The following is a 22,142-nucleotide window of genomic DNA, read 5'->3' as shown; positions in this document are numbered from 1 at the left end:
TGGGCCGCGGAGCTTGCGCGCCCGGAGCCTGTGCTCCGCAACGGGAGAGGCCACAACAGTGAGAGGCCCGCGTACCGGAAAAAAAAAAAAAAGGTGAAAGAGAATTGTTTCTATTCTGAACATGTTGAATTTCAGTCTGCAAGATACCCAGCTGAAGATATCCAGACAAGAGAAGGATATGCTGTTTCCAGTATTAATCTGCATAACTAAAAAGAAGACTCTAGATTGTAGAATTACTTTTAGTAAGAGCTTTCTCAACTTGGAAATTTTTTTCTTTGTATTCTACCACAGGGGTTGGCACATTATAAAAGTTTCTTTCAGAATGAACAATACTGCACACAATATGAATTACCTATTAAAGTAAGAGAATAAACTGTATCTGTTGCCTATCTAATAAAAGAGAGTAATTATATTCTACTGTGAAATTCTTGCTCATCCATGCCATATGGATAAATATTCCTAGATCAAATTAATTATCCTCCTTGTAATATATCTTACTTTACATAAGTGGTGCTATAAAACTGGACAATTTTGATCACTTTATAAGAATGTGCTGTTGGCGTATTACATCTTTGGATTGCTTTTAAGAAAAGGATCATTATAAAACGGACATACACTTTTTGTCCAGGCCATCACAAGCTACATGATGGAAAGAAAACAAAGCAAAACAACACATGCAGTAGCTAAATAAAGGAATTAGCCTCTTTGCGAGCAGAAAGGGCAGCCCTGTGGAGTCAAAGCAACAAAGCCAGGCTCAGCTTGTTGTAAACAAGCTTTCTCTTTCTAAAGATGCCACCAACTGAGGGAAAACAGCAAAGGTCACTGGCTAGGTTGGGGACCTTCCCTGAAAAACTGAGCTATGCAACATTCACAGATATGTCCAAGAAAATATTAATCATGAAAATTTAATGTAATCACTAATCTGTCTGATGATGAGCGAAACAGGTCCAGCTGTCAGTAGGTCTCATCACAAAAGTGACTAGTCATATTAAGTTCATAAACCTGCTCTGAGCCTTCCAGAAATAGTTACTTCTGCAATTTTAATGGGTTTGCAGCAGAAATCGAGACCCTTACTCTAAGCCATTTACCATTCTAGTCCCACTATAAGTAGGATGTGCTCAAATAAATACTGAGGTCCACCAAGTTCCTGCTATGACCTGAATTGGCTTGAAGCCAAACTTAGAAAAACATGTCTGTTTTGGTCCTAAATTGCCAAGGGTATTATTTACTAAAGAACTAACGAGTCTCTCCCCTAGAAGTTCATTCTGGAGCTTTCACCTAGAATGGAGAATTTCTGGAGAAATAACATGAGAAGGAGGTAACCTGAAACACTGCCCCTTTGTAAAATAAGTAATTGGATGAGAACATTTTGAATTTTTAGAGGGAACCTACAGGAAAAGGTGTTTGACCCTGAAAGAAATGTTGACTTTCAGCTACTGGTATTATTTTAATAAAAACACAAGTTGTTACTTTAGGAACACAGTTTTTAAATATGGAAGATAAAAGGTTAAGTTTTTACAACTCTAAGATTATATTCATAGTAAATAGTTTAACTTTTTTTCCCTAGACATCAATACAGGGTATGAAAAGAAGAAAAATGCCTAAGAATTTGTCTTTGCCACTCTGGCAGAGCTATACAAAAACTGTGATTTTATTTTCCACATGCAAATATTAAAATTTTTAAAGATTCTTATGAGAATTTGCCAATTTCAGTATGATCCAAATGTTGCCATCTGCCAGCAAAGCTATATTATGGCAAGAAGAGGAAAGTTAAACATTAGAACACAGTGAGAATTTCACAAAGTTGCTTCAGGTAAAATTTTGCTATTTTATAAGCCAAAGATATAAAATCTTTGCCAACCAAATTCATCTTGAATTTTATGTAATAAGGAAATTTGTGCCAGGATAACAAGTGTTACTTGTCTAAAAAGTGACTGCTTCTTCACTTACATTTCTTTTGCCAAACTTACTGTCACTGTGGTTTCTTTGGTCATCTTAAGTCAATTGAAGTCTTTTCTGAGAACAAGAGAAATTCTAGAATAGCCTTCTTTTCCCGTCTTTCAAAACTCTCTTTAAATGATGTGATGTCAATATCTTTGATGCCATATTTCCAGAGCTGATAGTTTTAATTGGGAAGATGGAAAGTGCAAAACAAACAAACAAATGCGCCCTGAAATTTACGTAAGACTTATTCTTTCTTTAAAATGAAAGCTTAAGGAAAAGCACTCTCACATCTTCTAGATCATAGGGTTCCCATGCATAAAGAGTTCTCTTCAAATTTCAGAAAGAAGAAAAAATACTGTGAACAATGGGTCTCATTCAGCAAAAGTTACCTGATAATTGTCATACTTTAGATTTATTTAAGTGTCCACTTCCTTCTAAACAGAAAGGCTTAGAAATTATGATTTTTAAAAATATATTAATTTAAAAATAATCAGCTTGTAATTAATCTTACTAAATAAATTAGTGACAAAACATCTCATAAGTAAAATTTAATAAGGAGAGTCACTGTCATGAATAAAAGTGCCTTAGCAGGGGGAAAAAAATGTTGCGTAGGTGGTTTAAGCAGAGATTTCTTAAGTTGATGAATCTTTAGTTAGACTATGTAGGATAAAGACAGACTCAAAATTAGAAATGAAAGAGAGGACATTACAACTGATGCCACAGGAATAAAAAGAATCATATGAGACTACCATGAACAATTATATACCAACAAGTTGGATAACCAGAAGAAATGGATAAATTTCTAGAAACATACAACTTACCAAGACCAACACATAAAGAAAAAGAAAATCTGATCAGACTTATAACTGGCAAGGAGATTGAATTAGTAATCAAAAACCTCCCAACAAAGAAAAGCCCAGAATCAGATGGATTCACTGGTGAATTACACCACAATTTTAAAGAAAGGCTAATGCTAATCACTTCTCAAACTCTTCCCCAAAATTAAAGAGAACACTTTGAAGCTCATTTTAAAAGCCTAGCATTATCCAGATACCAAAGCCAGACAAAGACACTACAAGAAAAGAAACTACAGGTAAATATCCCTGAGGTACACAGATACAAAAGTCCTCACAACATACCAGCAAAACAAATTCAACAGGATGTTAGAAGGATCATGCACCATGACCAAGTGTGATTTATTCCTAGGATGCGATAATAGTTTGACATATACAAATCAATGTGACACAGCATATTAATAGAACGAAGGATAAAAATCACATGATCATTGCAACAGAGAAAGAAAAAACGTTTGACAAAATTCAACATTCTTTTATGATAAAAGATTGACTAAGTACAAAAGGAATTTACTCAATATAATAAAGACCATATATGACAAGCAGACAGCTAATACCATACTCAATGGTGAAAAATAGAAAACTTTTCCTTTAAGATCAGAAACAAGGCAAAGCTGTCCACTCTTACCACTTTTATACAACATAGTAATGAAAATTCTAGCCAGAGCAATTAGGAAAAAAAAATTTTTTTAAGCACACAAATGGGAAAGGAAGAAGTAAAATGATCCAAATGACATTATCTTATATGTAGAAAACACTGAAGAGTACACAAAAAACTGTTATAACTAATACATTCAGTAAATCTGCAGAATATATAATCAACATACACAAAAACCAATTGCATTTCTGTACACTAACAACTATCCACGAAGAAATTAAGAAAACAATCCCATTCACAATAGTGTCAAGAAGAACAAAATATTTAGGAATAAACTTAACCAAGGATATGAAAGATTTACAGAATGATAATGATATAAAACTGATGAAAGAATTTAAAGACAACACAAATAAATGGGAAGATATCCCATGTTCACGGGTTGGAGGAATCAATATTGTTAAAATGTTCATACAACCCAAAGCAATCTACAAATTCAATGCAATCCCTATCAAAATTCCAGTGGCATTTTTCTGAACAGAAATAGAAAAAAATCCTGAAATTCAAATGGAACCACAAAAGACCTTGAATAGACAAAGCAATCTTGAGAAAGAAGAAAAACCTGGAGGCATCACATCTTGATTTCAAAACACATAACAAAGCTACAGTAATTAAAACAGTATGGTACTGGCATTAAAAACAGAAATACAGACCATTGGAACAGAATGGCAAGAACAAAAATAAACACATACATATATTGTATGATCAACATATCTTCCACAAGGGTGTCAAGAATACGTAATGCAGAAAAGGTAGTCTCTTCAACAAATAGTGCTGGGGAAACTGGATATTCAAATGCAAAAGAATAAAACTGGACCCTTACCTTACACTACACACAAAAATCAAGTGAAAATGGATTAAGGACTTAAATGTAAGGTCTGAATTTAAACAGCTCCTAGGAGAAAACACAGGAAGAAGTTTCATGACATTAGTCTAGGTAATGATTTATTGGATATGAGACTAAAAGCAACAAAGCAAAAAGAGCCAACTAGGACTACATCAAACTGAAAAAGCTCCTATAAAGCAAAGGAAACAATCAACAGAGTGAAAAGGCAACCTATGGAATGGGAGAAAATATTTGCAGACAGTATATCCGATAATGCGTTAATACCCAAAACATATAAGGAACTCATACAACTCAGTAGGAAATAAACGAAGTAACTTGATTATAAAATGGGCAAAGGATATAAACAGCCATTTCTCGAAGGAATGTATACAAATGGCCAACGGGTATATAAAAATTTGCTCAACATCAGTAATCATCAGGGAAATACAAATCAAAACCACAATGAGACATCACCTCACACCTGTTAGGATGGCTATTATCTAAAAAAACCCAAAAGATAACAAGTGCTGGCGAGGATGTGGAGAAATTGGAGCCCTTGGAACACTGCTGGTGGGAATAAAAAATGGTGCAGTTGCTATGGAAAACAGTATGGAGGTTCCTCAAAAAATTAAAAACAGAATTACTATATGATCCAACACAATCCCACTTCTGTGTGTGTGTGTGTGTGTGTGTGTATCTGTGTGTGTGTGTCTGTGTGTGTGTGTGTGTGTCTCTGTGTGTGTGTGTATATATATGAAAGAACCGAAATCAGGATTTCAAAGAGATATACTCCCATGTCCACTGCAGCATTATCCACAATAGTTAAGATATGGAACAGCCTAAATGTGTATCAATGGATGAATGGACAAAGATGTTTTATATATGTACAATGGAATATTATCCCACCTTAAAAAAAAAATGAAATTCTGCCATATGTGGCAGTATGGATAAACCTTGAAGGCATTATAAGTAAAATCAGCTAAGTCACAGAAGGACAAATAGTGTATGATTCCACTTATATGAGGTATCTAACATGATCAAATACATAGAAACGGGGAGTAGAATGGTAGTTGCCAGGGACTGGAGGGAATGGAAAAAGGAGTTGCTGTTCAACAGGTATACATTTTCAGTTCAATATAAATTCTACAGATCAGCTGTATGACATTTTGCCAATAGTCAACAGTACTGTATTGGGTCCTCAAAAATTTATTAAGGGAAGAGATCTCATGTTTTTGTGTGTGTGTATTCTTACAATAAAAAATAATTTTTACTTGCAAAGAATGTCAGTCTTGATCTCATTACAACTACTGCAATTATATTTCATACAGTTACCTAACTTAAAAAAATCTCTATATAATAATGTATACATACATATTATGGATAGTACCCCAAAATGAGTTTTCCTATGAAGGAATATATAACCAGCATTAGGATGAATGTAAAAAATAAAATACATTATTATATGTGGTATTATGTTTATATATTTATACTATGTTTATGTATTATATTATACTATGTTTAAGTAAAAAGTGCTAATAAAAGGAGAGTGTGCTGAGATCAACCTGGGTGCAAAACCTGCACCAAGCTGAACTGGTCTTAGAACATCATTCACATTTCTTGGGCAGAGAAAGGCACCCTGCTCTCACGTACAGAGGCATGACCATGCCGCATTTTTGACCCTGGCTCTGCGTGCATCTCCCAGTCACCAAGGCCATTTGAACACTCTGATTTGCAGAAACAACCTTCTGTATTCCCTTCATTCCAGGGAGGGCCTGCAAAGGGTTGCAGGATATTTTTCCCAACTGTTCTAGATTTCCCTGTATCTGAAACAATCCCAGTTATATAAGTTGCACTGAATTTAGGATTATCCTTTCTTTTACTGATGCACACGTCAATTGTAATGGGAGTCCCCAGCTGCATTTCTATTCCACAGCTCTAGTACAGGTCACGGTTGAGTGCCCTGCACATAATGTATTAACACGGTGCCAACATGGGAGACGCGGCTGCAAAGTTACCGTCAACAATGGCAGAACACTCTGCTGCTCAGAGCTAGTGATCCTTTGACAGCTGCATTTTACCAGAGCAGATATAAATCTTCAATGACATCAACTGAGAAACAAAACCAATGTTGATAGTAAATAGATGACAACCGAAGAATGTTGTCCCTTCAAACTGACACTGGAGCATTATTCATGTTGAAAACAACCTCTTTTTGATTGAAACTAACTCTCAAATCTTAAAAAAAATGGTCATGGGGTTCTTACCAAATAAATATTGCATGACAATGAAAACACCCAAGCCAAAAATCTCAGATGGGACTCAAGAGACAAAAGCAAATTTCGCTTCATAAAATGTTCTTTCATGTTGTCAGCAGCATTGAATCTTTCTTCAACTATGAGCTCCCTCCTGAAAATTCTCAACTTTAAAGCAGGGTGCTACGAGAAAAGGTTTAAAGAAAGTAGAAAATGAACACAAGATTTAAAAAATTGAAAACAAGCACAGCACACAAAGCAAAGGCTAAAACAAAAATTGGTGAGTATATGGGGAAAGGTAAAAGCATAAGAACATGGTCAAGTGTTCCTGCATACATTATGTCAATTAATTCACAGTATAATCCTTGATATAGGCACTACTGTCCCCATTTTACCAATGAGGAAACACTCACATGACAACATGGCTAACCTGGGGTGAAGCTGAGATTTACCCTCTGATTTGTCTCATTCTTTGGCTTCGAGCCATGTTACATATCCACTATCATCACCCTGAAATTAACATTTTAAAATCCTGAAATCTGAGTTTTAAAATATCTTACTTCCTTTCCAACTTATTTCATTTCTAATGTATTTCTTTCTATTTTTAAATATTATAAATTCTGCTTAAATTCTGAAAATATGAACTTATTTTATGAACTCACACCAAATGCTATACAGGTTTCATAAAATGTCTTTCCTACTTATTGATATTATCATTCTTCTCATTCCTTGACTGTTCTGAGGATCCTGGAAAATCCTTTACATGTACTACTCCCACTCTCTCTTCACAGCAATGCTCTAAGTAGTGATTACTGTGCACGTGTCTCAAGAGAACATAGGTCCTTCACTGCTGCCCACCAGGTGCTAGACCTGGTCTGGGTGAAGATGTGCACTGGTGGAAGTGAGCCCCAAAGATATCTCTTCGGCTGCTGGTCTGTACTCTAGGACAGGAGCAGCTAAGAATAAAGGCATTTCTTCTGTCTGGGCTAAGCAGTCTGCATCTGAAACACAGCAACAGTAAAGTCTTTTGACCACAGGACTTGGTCTGGCTCCAGAACACTACACGTCCTAGAAAAGCGGCCTTCAACCTTTTTCTCATGAACTTCCTAAAATACTTTTGAAAAATTATGTACACCTCTTCACACATTTTTTAAATTGACATCTAGAAATTTTAAATATAAATTTAAAGAGTTGCAAAGGGTATAATTTCTGGTGTGTTGGAAACATTGACATTTAACTTGAAACAGTGATATCATTCTTAAGTGGATCCAAGGGAATTTATCAGAGCAAAATGATTCCACCATCATCCATTAAAAAAAAAAAACACCTGTACAACTCCTCTTTAACAGAAATTCGACACTATTTTTTTGCCCTTAACTTATACTTTGATTCTACTTACCCCTCATAAATTTAGAATTTTAGCCTACTATATTTTAATGCTTGACCATGTTTTTTATATATTTTTTTAATCATTGTAATAAGGCTCAACATGGGGGGTGGAGAGTAAGAAAGACAGAGGGAGGGAATATATATATTTCCTTCTGGAATATACCTCAACATTATAATAGTCATATATGACAAGCCCACAGGTATCACACTCGGCAGCAAAAAACTGAAAGATTTCCTTCAAGTTCAGGAACTAGACAAGGGTGCCAAACTTATTACTTTTATCCAACATAATAATGGAAGTCCTGGCCAAAACAACTAGGCAAGAAAAATAAAAAGCATCCAAACCCACAGGAAAAAGTAAAATTGTCTGTTAGCACATGACATGATCTCATCAACAAATGGTGCTGGGAAAACTGGATATCCATATACAGATGGTGTATCTTACACCACACATAAAAATCAACTAAAATGGATTAAAGATTTAAACATAAGGCATAAAACCATAAAACTCCTAAAAGAAAACACAGTGGAAAATCTCCTTGACATTTGTCTAGGCAATGATTTCTTGGATATGACACTAAAAGCACAAGCTACAAAAGCAAAAATATCCAAGCAGGACTACATCAAACTAGAAAGTGTCTGCACAGCAAAGGAAACAATCAACAGAGTGAAAAGGCAACCTATGCAATGGGAGAAAATACTTGCAAGCTGTATCTCTGATAATGAGTTTATATCCAAAATATATAAGAAACTCATACAACTCAATAGCAAGCAAGCAAACAAACAAACAAAATACCCAATTAGAAAATAGGCAAAGGACATAAACGGACATTTCTCCAAAGAAGATATACAAATGGCCAACAGATATATGAAAAGATGGTCAACATCAGTAATTATCAGGGAAATGTAAATCAAAACCACAATGGGATGTCACATCACACACGTAAGGATGGCTATTTTCTACATAATAAAAGATAACAAGTGCTGGTAAGGATTTGGAAAAATTGGAACCCTGGTAACACTGTTGGTAGGAATATAAAATGGTGCAGTTGCCATGGAGAACAGTACTGAGGTTTGTCCAAAAATTAAAAGTAGATCTACCAAACCATCCAGCAATCCCCGTTCTGGGTATATACTCAGGGACATAAAATCCTCATCTGGAAGAGATATCTGTACTCCTATGTTCACTGCAGTATTATTCGCAGTAGTCAGCATAGGGAAACAAATTAAATATCCATCGTAGAAAGGAAATGTATATGCATACAATATAATATTACACAGCCTTACAAAAGAAGGAAGTCCTGTCATTCGCAACAGCATGGAAGTACTTGGAAGACATTACTTTAAGTGAAATAAGCCAGACACAGAAAGACAAATATTGCATGATCTCACTTATATGTGGAATCTAAAACAAAAAAGTCAAACTCATAATAACAGAGTAGCACGGTGGTTACCAGAGCCTTGGGGGTGGAGGAAAAGGAAAGATATTGATCAAAGGGTACAAACTTTCAGTTAAAAAATGCTTAAGCCTACACATACCCACGGGTGACGATAGCTTAATTCTACTGATACACTGAGACAGTTCAGCATCAATTTTAACCCAGAATTTCATGCTTTCTGTTGTAAGCTCAAAGAAAATAAGTAGATGGGACACTATTATAGCAATGTTTATCAATTTGTTTGTTTCCTTCCTATTTGACTGTCCCAAAATAATACAGTGATTGATAAGCAAAAACTATTTTTCCATCATTCAGCAGTTGAAAACTTGAATAAATCCTTCAGCAACTGTGTTGAAAGCAGAGAAATAGAAGCCATCTAATTTACAGGAGGATTTATTACATCATAGGTAAATTGCTTTCCAAAAACTAACAGGAACGTTAAAATTTTTCCTTTTGAAAGGTGATGTGGAGGTTTTTTTCCACTCCAGAACAAACACACCGTGGTTAAGACTCAAGTTGGGTTAGAGGTGTACCTCTTTTTGTAAAGTCAAGGAAGGGAGACTGAAAGTGGCTTGAGAGAGAACTTGCATTTAGCAGGTTCTTTCCTAGAAAGAAGGGCTTTAGGGGAGAGTACTTAAGAACTAGAGGAATCATATATATCAATTCTATTAAAACTGAACTTGTGCCTGTCTATCCCTTGGCAAGTCATCTTGTTTACGCAGGTGGTCCCCCATCTCAGGGTAGTCAGCATAGCAAGGATCTGGAAGAGATCCTGAATCCCAGCCTCAAGTTACCACACAGAAGCAGAAGAAATGGCCCTTTAAAGTGAATATGTTTTCCAAGGAATTTCTAGAAAAATGGGAGCTTGGGTTGTGAGAACGAGGACTAAACATCGTGTTAATCAGGGTAGGTACTGGCTCAAGTGTCACAGCCTGACACCTATTGAGAGACTGTATTTTTTAATACTCTAAATAGTAGAGAAAAAAACTTTAATTATAGACCACCAATGAGCCATATTACTTGTGGCTGGTGCTAGCTAGACAGGAACCAGGAGGTATAATATAGAGCCTTTGTCTTTAAGGAGCTTCCAATTTACTTGAGCCATCTGCTAAGAAAGTTAAATTCAAGCAGGAAGAGGATATGTGGGTGATGTTATTAAAGCAGTAGCTCAGGGGAAGCAGAAGGAAGGCAGCTAGAGGATGCATCATTCTAGGACGGAAGGGTGTGATGTCAGCAGTTCCGGGCAGCACGAGGTGTGTCTCCCAGGAAGTGCACCAGAGAAAAGTTAAATGTGTACATTCCCCATGACAGAAGGCATTTGCTAACCAAGAGAGGATTACAAAGAGTACCTACACTAAAAGACATTTTGCCCCTTCACCTTTTCCCCTCATCCCCACCTCCACCCTACCCAAAATTGGTAGAAAGAGCATACGAGCAGGCAAAGCAAGAAGCATGTGAGGAACAGAGAGCAGTACCCTTTCCCCCGGGCAGGTTTCTGGGAAAGCTGGGAGGAAGGAAAGGAAAACCCTACCCTTTTGAAATGGGTAGGTTTTGACTTAAAGTGGTCTGAAATTTTAATACCCGAACATGTTATTTAATACCTGAAAATGGGCAGCAAAGCTATGGTTTCTGCCAAGATCTCTCCCAAGGGCAGGGGAGGGTGATCCTGGAGCACGTCTGAGAGCAGTACCAGAAGAGAAGTTAAGATTTTTGCTACTTACACTTTGCCAAATTTATCCCGTGCAATAAAGTGGCTATACAGACCAAATAAAATAATGATGAAAGCAACTGCAAAACACTGCTCTGGAAAAAAGTCACGGATTATAAGGGGCATTTATTTACAAGCTGTAAATCCATCCTAGAGATGTTGATAATCACAGTTATACACACTTTCTCCCAAGCTCTCTCACTGCTGTTTTCCATCAGTGCTCTTCAGCAAGCATCTGTAATCTTAATCGATCACATTTTGCCCTCGAATTCAGATGCCACTAATTATGAGGATCCACACATTAGCTTTCTTTACTTGCAAATAAACTCTCAATGAATATAGTTTCTGTATATGGCCAGTGTTTGTCTCTTTAGGCCTCATTTTCTTCTGCACCAGCAGTATGGGTTTTAGAGAAATGTTATTTCTGGTGAATTTACGTAAGAGGAAGGAATCTCATATTTTTAAAGATGGAAATGATAAAAGATGAAACTTGTGTGCTGTTTGAGTGTTTTCCTTTTGATTCATTAAAAACAGGCATACTTTTTGATAGATCATTTAAAAATGTAGTATATTCTCTCATCAGCAAGAGTAGCTGGCTGATGAATTACACTTCAAAACTAATGCTGGCATTAGTAAATTAAAATGAAAACTACTATGTTTTTAAAAAGCACGGTTACCTTTCTATTGGTTTATTTGAAATCTGTATTTAATCTCTCTTAAACACTTGTCCTAGTAGCTTGTCATTCTGATAAGCTTTCCATTTATAGTGGCAATATTTTTTCAATAGTTTGACAGATGATTACAATTATGGTTCAGAATTTAAAGTTTCCAGAAACGTGTGTTTCCCGTCATTTTCATGAGGTAGAAGAATGTTCTATCCTAAAAACCATAAATATATTTCTCTAATGATGCAACTCATCAGTTTTTCTTACTGCTCCTTGCCTTTCTGTTTTATTACTTTGAAGGGGGGGTGGGGACAGAGACCAATTAACCTTCAAAGGTCTTTAGTAAGACAGCATTATGGATGAACGAGATAGAGAGTATAGCAAAACAGAGTGTTGCTTCCCCAGGATCTTTTTTTGTGTGTGGCAAGAACATTTAACGTGCGATCTACCCCCTTAAAGAATTTTTAAGAGTATGATGCAGCATTGTTAACTATAGGTGCGATGTTGCACAGCAGCTCTCTAGAATTTAGTCATCTTGCATGACTGAAACTTTAAGCTCCTCAAATAGCAACTCCCCATTCCCTGCTCCCCCAAGTTCCTGATTTGTTTTTAACAACGAATTTCCTTCCTTCTACTTCCCCAGAACCAAGGTCTATCTTGGCCCTCCATAGGGTATTATTAGCTTTTATGCTTCTAGGCACTCAAAGGATGCTCATCATTTGCAGGGCAAGTGCTTTAAGATCACTACGTATCAGGAGATTGGTGACCACTACATGACCATGACAAGTCACTCCCTACCCCTTTCAGCTTCAGCTGTCGTCTGACTACCCCTCCTCCACTTCCTTTCGGCTGGTATCGTTAAGGGTATGGGCTAAAACTGAAATAATGAAACGTCTGGAAATGGTAGAAAGCTATAAAAGTGGAGCAACAATGCTTCTGTACCTCATTCACAGAGAACAAAACTTTCCCTGGTTGACCGAGAGACTACGAAACGATGACTTAAAAATTCAGAAGTAATAGAATTTTCTCCACTGAAAATACCATTTGTCTACATTCCTTTCCCTATATTAAAAAATCAAAATTAAAAACAAAACTTTAATAGATGACCTCACTACCACTCTTCACAAATCAAACTTGTCTCTAAACGCCACTTTTATTAGATCCCAGGTTCCATATTCTAAGTCATGTACCAAACTCACATGTTGTTTTCCACCTAATTGCTGGCAGGAAATCTGAATTACAAGAATGAAATAGGCAATGGCTAGAAATCTTGATTACATTTATTGGAAATATGGACTAAATAAGGCACTTTAATTAGTATCAGACAGAAGAATGAACTGATCTCCAACAAAGCACAAAGTGTTGAAGCAATAAGATGCAGAAAACGTGTCCAAGGCATAATTCACTATGATGATGGAGGAGATGAATCTCTTTCCTGTTGTGCAAGATGAGTTCAAGATAAAAGTAACCACACTGCTGAAAAGCTGCAGTCGGTCAGCATTCAGGAGATACATTTTTAAGGAAATCTGCCCCTGGGATACAATGAAAAACAAAAATCTTTGAATTCTTTTTAAAAGTTAACTCAGTCTTCCTGAAGAAACAGGTAAGATATTTTAGCCAAATTTCCTTGTGAAAAGAGTAATCAAAAGCATATTGGAGGCTTAACTGTAATATTTTCTCTCTAACTCACAAGTATTTTAATTCATTTAAATTATCCATGTATATGTTCCCTATTATAGCATCTCTTTATGAATACATTGAGTTTATTAGAAATAAAATGAGACGTATTCTGTGAAAACTTTTACTATTTGTGGAAAAAATTATTGTTAAAATAACTACTTATGTAAAAATTAACTCATTTGATTGACCAAATATTTAAGTATCAATTAAATAAAAGACTTTGTAGAGATTATGCTAAGTGAAAAAAAGCCAGATACAAAAGACTACGTTTTGCATATCATTTATATGAAGTGTTCAGAAAAAAAATTACAGAGCTAGAAGGCATACGAGTGTTTTCTTGGAAGTAAGATGGCAAATGGGAATGAGGCAACTTTGTGAAATAATGTGTTTTGAAACTGAATTGTGATGATAGTGGCACAAGTGTATAAATTTATTAAAAATCATCTAAATTTCAATAAAAGAATTTTATGCTATATAAACTATACCTCAGTAAAACTTTAAGAAAAGATTCTGTAAAAACATCATGACATTGAGATTCTAAGGGCATTTGCACTCCCTCGAGAACTCACGGAGTACTAGAGTAGGGTAGTGTTTGTGACACCCCCCACACACAAATTAATATGTTGAGGCCCTAATCCCCAGTGTGATGGTATTTGGAGGCGGGGCCTTTGGGAGGTAAGTGGGCTCAGATGAGGTCATGGGAGTGGAGACCCATGAGAATATTGGCGTCCTTATTATGGGATGAAGAGAAATGAGATCTGTCTCTTTACCATGTGAGGACACAGCAAGAAGGCAGCGATCTGTAGGGCAGGAAGAGGGCTCTCACCAAGAACCCAACCTAGCAGAGCTATTATGATTCACTATATAATCAGGATTAGTAACCAGAAAATACCCACAAAGAAAAATCTATCCCCAGATGGTTCTACTGGTAATTCTACCAAACACATAAAAAATAATTAATACCAATTCTTCATACCCTTCCAAAAAGTAGAAGAATTTTATGAGGCCAATATAAAATCAGACAGATGCCAACAAAAAAAAGGATATTATAGACCAATCTCTTATGAATATAGATTTTAAAAATACTAGAGAAAATAATCTAGTACCAAAAATAATTATAGAGGCTTCCCTGGTGGCACAGTGGTTCAGAGTCCGCCTGCCGATGCAGGGGACATGGGTTTGTGCCCCGGTCCGGGAAGATTCCACATGCCGCGGAGCAGCTGGGCCCATGAGCCATGGCCTCTGAGCCTGCACGTCCGGAGCCTGTGCTCCGCAACGGGAGAGGCCACAACAGTGAGAGGTCCGCGTACCGCAAAAAAAAAAAAAATTATATACATCACGGCCAAGTGGCAATTATGCAAGGTTGGTTTAACCACCCCCCTCCGCCAAAAGCATATAATGTAATGTACCATATTGATAGAATAAATGGCAAATACCATATGGTCATCTCAATAGATGCAGAGAAAACATTTGACAAAATCCAACACCCTTTCATGGAAAAAACCCACTCAAACTAGGAATAGAGAGGAATTTCCTCAAACTGATAAGGGGCATCTATGTAAAAGGCAGAGCTAACATCATGTTTAATGATGAAAGACTATGCTTTTCCTCTAAAATTAGGAACACGAGGATGTCTTTTCTTGGCACTTCTATTTCACACTGTACTGGAGGTGCTAGTCAGGGCAATTAGGCAAAAAATGAAATAAAAAGCATTCAGATTGGACAGTAAGAAATAAAACGATCACTATTTGCAAATGACATATTATATAGAAAGAAGTCTAAGAAATCCAGTAAAAAATGTACTATTAGAATAAACAAGTTCAGCAAGGGTGCAGCATATGGAATTAATATACAAAAAATCAACTGTATTTCTATACATTGGCAATGAACAATCCAAAAGTGAATTTAAAAGAACAATTCCATTAATAATAGCATCAAAAAGAATAAAAATACTAGAAATAAAATTAACCAAAGAAGTAGAAAACATACTTTGAAAACTACAAAATATTGTTGAAAGAAATTAAAAATTTAGATAAATGGAAAGATATCCCACGTTCCTGGGTAGGAAGACTTAATATTGTTAAGTTGGCAATACTCTCCAAACTGACCCCAGATTCAATACAATTCCTATCAGAATCCAAGCTGGTGATAACTACAAAATTTTTGCAGAAACTGACAAAGTGATCCTAAAATTCATATGGAAAACCAGAATAGCCAAAATAATCTTGAAAAAAAACATATTTGGAAGACTCACACACCTGATCTTAAAACTCAATACAAAGCAATGGTAATCAAGATAATGTGGTACTAGCATAAGGACAGACATATAGATATATCAATGAAATGAAACTGACAGTCCATAAATAAACCCATGTATCTATCGTCAAATGATTTTCAAAAGGGTACCAGGAACATTTAATGGACAAGGAGTAGTTTCTTCAGTAAATGGTGTTGGGACAACTGGATTGTCATACACAAAAGAAGGAAGTTTCACCCTACATCATACCATGTACAAAAATTAAAATGGGTCAATCACTTAAATGCAAAATGCTGAAATTATGACAGTGTTAGGAGAAAACACAGGGGTAAATCTTTGTGACCCTGGATTTGGCACTGGATTCTTAGATATGACACCAAAAGCACAGCAACAAACAAAAACTAGGTAAACTGGACTTAAAGTTGTAAAACTTCATGCTTCAAAAGACAGTATCAATAAAGTGAAAAGATAATATACAGAATGGAAGAAAACATGTGCAAATCATATATATGATAAGGGTCTAGTATCTAGAATATATAAATAGTTCTTTCAACTTAACAACCAAAAGGCAAACAACTCAAATAAAAAATAGGCAAAAAACTTGAATAGACATTTCTTTCTCTAAAGAAGCTACATGAATGGCTACTACAGCATATGAAAAGATGATCAACATCATTAGTCATTAGAGAAGAGCAAATCAAAACCACAAGACACTGCTTTACTCTTACTACGATGGCTATATATTTTTAAAAGTCAAACAACAAGCACTGATGAGAATATGAAGAAATTTAACTCTCATACATTGCTGGTGGGAAAATAAAATGGTGCATTGTGAAAAAGCATTTTGATGGATTATCAAAAAGCTGAACATAGAATGACCATATCATTCAGCAATTTCACTCCTAGCTGTATACCCCAAACAACTGAAAACAGGTACTCAGATGGGTATTTGTATACCAGCCTTTAACTGCAGCATCATTCACAGTAGCCAAAAGGTAGAAACAACCTAAGTCTCATTAGCCTAGATGAATAAACAAAACGTGGTATATACATACAATGGAATATCATTCAGCCATAAAAAGGCATGAAGTCCTACACATGCCACAAGATGGATGAACCTTGAAAATATGCTAAGTGAAAGAAGCCAGTCACAAAAGAGCACATATTATTGTTATATATGATTCCTTTTATATGAAATGTCCCAAAAAGGCAAATCCATAGACACAGAAAGTCAATTAGTAGTTGCTTAGGGCTGAGGTGATTTGAGGCTGATACGTAAAAGGTAAAGAGTTTCTCTCTGAGGTGATGACTATGTTCTAAAATTGACGATGGTTGCATAACACTGTGAATATACTAAACCAGCTAATTTTTAAAACAGACACCAAACCCCTCCCTTGACTCCATATGCCTTGCTAGAAATGGTCCCAGTTTCTCTGTCTCACACAGCCTCCTGAGAGGTTTTAACCTCTTAAAGAGCTGTTTATCCTCATTATTTTCACTTCACCGTGAATCAGTAAATTCTGAATGAGTACCTACAAGGTGCTAAGACATAAGATCAACAGGACAAGAGCTCCGTCCAAAAGGACAGAGGAAGGGACACAGTACAAGATACACAGATGAGGAACCCATTAATCTAAAAATTATAAAGTGATGAACCAGAAAATATCCACTTAGCATTGGGTTGTCTAAAGGAAGGGGCTGTTCTCAGCAAGTGATGTTTACGTTTCTCAGTACTAAGGATCCAGCTATAAAAAGGTAAGAGGCAGAGCAACTGCAGGCAGAGGGAAAAGCAAGTGCAATGATGAGAGAAGGCTGATAGGAACTTCATGAGGTCCAGGGAGGCGGAATAGTAACTGACCAGGGGAACAGAGAGACAAGGTGAGGTCCCAGAGGTAATGAGAGGCTGGTCAGGGGAGGCCTGTAGGGCTTTGTAAGGCAGGGTGAGAAGTTTCAGTTTGCTTCTTCTCAATCCCATAATACTCTGTGCACATCTGCCCTGTTACACTTAACTCTCTGTATACCTCCTTAGACTTTGCCCTAAAGAAAATCAAAGTTTCTCGTTCATCTCTATCTAGCCAGTGCTCAGCCAGAATCTCAGAGGTTGAGGTTTCCTGAATGAAGAATCCACATACTGACACCGTTATAAGGCAAAAATCCTAAGGCCTGTAAGAAATTCTAAATAAAGTTTAAATGGAAGAAAAAAATGTTATCGAAAGGCAGTGTGCAAATGAAGGCCAGGCAATTTTCATTTAAATTCCCCTGGCCCACGTGGTTATTTTCTACCAGAGACTGTGATGTTTCCCAAGTTTGAATCAGTTAAAAAGAACATCTTCCAAACCTAAACTCACTCCCAGAATCTGAAACATAAAACTGCCAGCAAAGAACAGTTTTAGCATCTCCAGTTACTGCACGGTAGTCATTAACCGGTTCTCTAACTCAAGCCTACTCACTAAAGTATCCCAAGACGTTGTCTAATATCTACCTCAGCACCGCCACAGAGCTATAATACACAGAAATGGAAAAGCTATAGATTACATTTCTAGTAACTGAAATAGGATCAAGCACTGCCTTTTAAATAACACACGATAACAACACACGCATTCCTTACAAATGACTTACAAACATTTAATTGCCTAATAATTAGCTTCACATTTGCATGTTGGATTTTCTGTTTGTGCTACACAGGGATTCTGCATAGCTCTAATTATAGCCTCATTATCCAGAAAGGCACACACTGATTCTAACACAGTTGAGACAAAGCTAGCCAAATAACAGTTTCAGAGTGTAAAACCATACGATTCTTCAAAGAGATAAAGCACATTTCTTCAAGAGGGAAGAAACGCTTCCCTGGTGGCACAGTGGTTGAGAGTCCGCCTGCCGATGCAGGGGACACGGGTTCGTGCCCCAGTGCGGGAAGATCCCACATGCCGCGGAGCGGCTGGGCCCGTGAGCCACGGCCGCTGAGCCTGCGCGTCCGGAGCCTGTGCTCCGCAACGGGAGAGGCCACAACAGTGAGAGGCCCGCGTACCGCAAAAAAAAAAAAAAAGAGAGAAGAAAAACACATTTTTTTCAGCTGGCTTACTGTGGCCTTGAGGCTTCGGCCTGGTCTGTCTGCAGTTTTTCTCCTCCTTCCACTTCCATTGTACAGTAAACAATTCGATTGGGAGCGACTGACTTCAAACCTTCCACTTCCATTATGACAATCTAAGGATAAGAAAAACGTTTCACTGATTCGTCAAGCTGACAACACTTAGCAATAGAGACGGCAGTATGAACTACATACGATTAGGAAGACCAATTGATAAAATTATCTGGCAATATCATGGTATTTTATCTTCTTTATAATCCACCTTTATTCATGGAAGGTAAATAACATTGTGAGAAAGTCTGGTATCTGAAGACGCATCTCCTGCCAGTTATGAAAGATTAAAGTCTCTAACTATGAGCCACAATGACATAAGTGAGATATAAACTCAGAGCCTGAAAAAAAAATTATGGCAGGTCTGCATGAGGCAAAGCAGAATTATTAATAAAAATTCAGTGAATGTGTTAAAAGGATACAGGTTGAATTCCACATAAGGCGACTGGTAGACACTGTCACCATCACACCAATTCATTGATATCAATACACGACATCAGAAAATTTCTATATTCACTTATTTTATATGACTACTAGCATTTATAAAAGAATTTTCTTCATAGCCACTGTTTACCTTATGAAAATATGGAAAATATAACTTGGCAATGAATATCTTACTATTAACTTGACAAGGAAAACAATTTTCCCCATCCATTAAAGGTATATACCAATTTGATGCGGTCTACTGGAAAAGGGTGGAAAGACTGATATTACCTTATATATCTGTAACTCCTGGGGGAAAGGGAAACATAGTTTTCAAGTGTGCTTTTTATGTCTGTATAAAAGACTGCCAATCTTAAAATACTGTAACCTAACATTCTTACTGGATGTACACATAAAATATGACTACTACTAAATATCATTTATAATAGTTTTTTAAAATCAAAACTTGCATCATGAAGTTTCCTAAATTCTCAAAATTAATAAACTATATTCAATGACCTTTCTATACATGCACATGTATTGATCTCCTGTTGTATATGTATAAACAAGATTAATAGCATCATTCATGCCATGTAGCTACCAAAATATCCACTAAAAAGATGTGTCATTTATTGATCTTTTAATACATTATGAAAATCATTACACTCTTCATAGAGTTCTGATATGAAAGTTCAGGCAAAAAGCCTCAAAGGAACAAACCATCTTAAAAGAACTTTTCTTCCTTTCAGTTCTGGTACAACAACTTTTTTTGTAAATACAAATCCCTATTATTTTTGTTTCATTTTTTCATAAAAATATACGGGAAACTGATCACCAAAAAATACGGGTCAAATTCAGAACCATTTTCCTCCCTCAATCAAGGCTTTTGTCATTTTGTCACACTGAAACGCATACCAACATATGAATACAAATGAAGACAACTGAAAACAGACTATGAGAATTAATAGATAACAGTAACAGTTTTCACAGTTGCTCTAATACTCAAGGAAGTTTAGGTGAAATACTAAACATGAAACAGAATTGAGTACACAAGATAAATCTAGAAATCTTGATGGCACTGGTTCCTATATGGGAATATGACTGTTTGTCCTGCATCTCTTTCTGTAGAGTGTTTAATAGCCAAAGTGCAAGAGAGAAGAAAGGAAGCATCTGCTTAACACTATTTCTGTCACCTCTACTACAAGCTACTATAAACAGGACCTCCTAAAACATACGAGTTGTGAAACAGTTTTCTGTCCCTCAAAACAATGCTCCCATCTGTTCCGGGAATGTTCTATCCTGCAGAACTGCCACTTTCAAAAGACGTAACTTCTGTTATGAATCCACACATATAAGTAAATAAAACACAGTTCTACAGATCTGACTTCCAAAAGGAATTTGAAAAGTGCAACGAGTCTCAATCATTAATGATAAAGGCAGCTAAGAATTCCATGGACCATCAACTAACCTAAGTTATCTTAGGTAACTGTTTCAATTAATTACCAACAAAACTTGATAATGAAACTACAGAAAATAAAACTGATCTGTGTTCTGTCTTTTCTTCCCAGATCTCTGGATAACTGATGTAATCAGGATAAAACAAAGTTATTCTAGAAGCATAAAGAAGGGAGGCATGTACAAAATATGAAACTAGATAACACGCTTCTGAATAATGCATTGTCCGCCCACAGAGTTACACAGCACTCAGGCATGTGCGGGTTGTGGGTAAAGGCAGCTGAGCAGTATGGTGAATAGGGGGACCACACACGTACCTCCAAACACAGAGGAGGTCACAGGGTCTGCCGGCCTAAAACACTCAGTGTGAACATCAACTATATTCATGCCACTGACACCATTCCCCTTACAACAGACTCATAACTTCATGGATGAACATCTTCCTAACCTTACTTGAATATTAAATTTTAACATACCATTGTTTGGCTTAGTGTTTTGTGAGTTAGCTTGTCTCTTGCTTTATAATTCTCTCTGAAGCCTTCATAAATGAAGAGACATAAGAGTAATCTTGTGAGGCTAACTGCTGTGTTTTAATACCATCAAAGTTCCTAATTCAATAAACAATTATTGAGTCAACTGTTTTAGGCTGTTGGCACTGTTTTAGGCTCCTGGGATACCTCAGTAAACAAAAAAGAAAAAAAAAAGACGTTAACTTCCTAAAGCTTACATTCTAGTAAAGAAAGCCAGATAAATGAAAAATAAATAACTGATTTATATGTTAGGTGGTGTGGTGCAAGAAGGGAGGAGTGGGTAGAAATTTTAAAGAAATGATAAAATGTTTAGCAGTGTTTCAAATCTGCACTTATTCATTTGACTCAGACTTCAGTTCCTAGAAAAACTCCTTCTCCACTGGACCAGCTCTAAGCCTGACGGATGAAATGTGAAACCCTTAAAATGGATTAACTGCTTGCCCCTCAGAGTTTTCTTAGGCTGAAATCTGGTGTCTGATGAGCGAGGCCTGGATAATGGGCGAGAGATAATTATTCGGTTTAGCTAGGCTGAGGTCAGAGGCCTTGGGGCTGGAGGAGGTACCTGGTCCATTCCCTCAGGTGTCCCATAGACAAGCACTGTGTAGTCTGCCCTGAAAGAGACTTCATTTTGTTGTGAGACACAACTCCTCTTTAAAATACTGTAGGCAACATGGAACAGATCTGTACCATGCCATGATAGGAAAATATCTGCCTTATATAGACCTAGTAACAGAGGACTGTAAGAATATGGAAGCTTCTCAGACCATGGCAAAATGAAGTTTTAACTCATTCCATCCTCCTAACACCCTTTTATTGCTAACTGAACAGCCCTGTTTAACACACTGGCAACGAAGCACAGAATAACAATTCATAGTTTCACAAAAAAACTAACTCATGAGCATAATTTTGTTTCCAAAAGGGAAAGA

At 36.6% G+C, this 22,142-nt stretch overlaps 1 protein-coding gene across 1 annotated transcript in view; it reads right to left on the bottom strand.

Moving 5' to 3' along the window:
• The window catches only part of CADPS2 (calcium dependent secretion activator 2), a 524,381-nt gene that overhangs the window by 290,202 nt on the left and 212,037 nt on the right, over nt 1-22,142 (bottom strand). Inside the window, exon 6 of the mRNA XM_007471293.1 lies at nt 18,752-18,873. Within this exon, the coding sequence (XP_007471355.1) occupies nt 18,752-18,873 (122 nt within the window). The remainder of the gene's footprint in view (nt 1-18,751; nt 18,874-22,142) is intronic.

This window comes from Lipotes vexillifer, unplaced genomic scaffold (genome assembly GCF_000442215.2).
Source record: "Lipotes vexillifer unplaced genomic scaffold, Lipotes_vexillifer_v1.1 scaffold618, whole genome shotgun sequence".
In the NCBI taxonomy this organism is placed as follows: Eukaryota; Metazoa; Chordata; class Mammalia; order Artiodactyla; family Lipotidae; genus Lipotes; species Lipotes vexillifer.
This window is presented reverse-complemented; position numbering and strand designations above follow the sequence as displayed.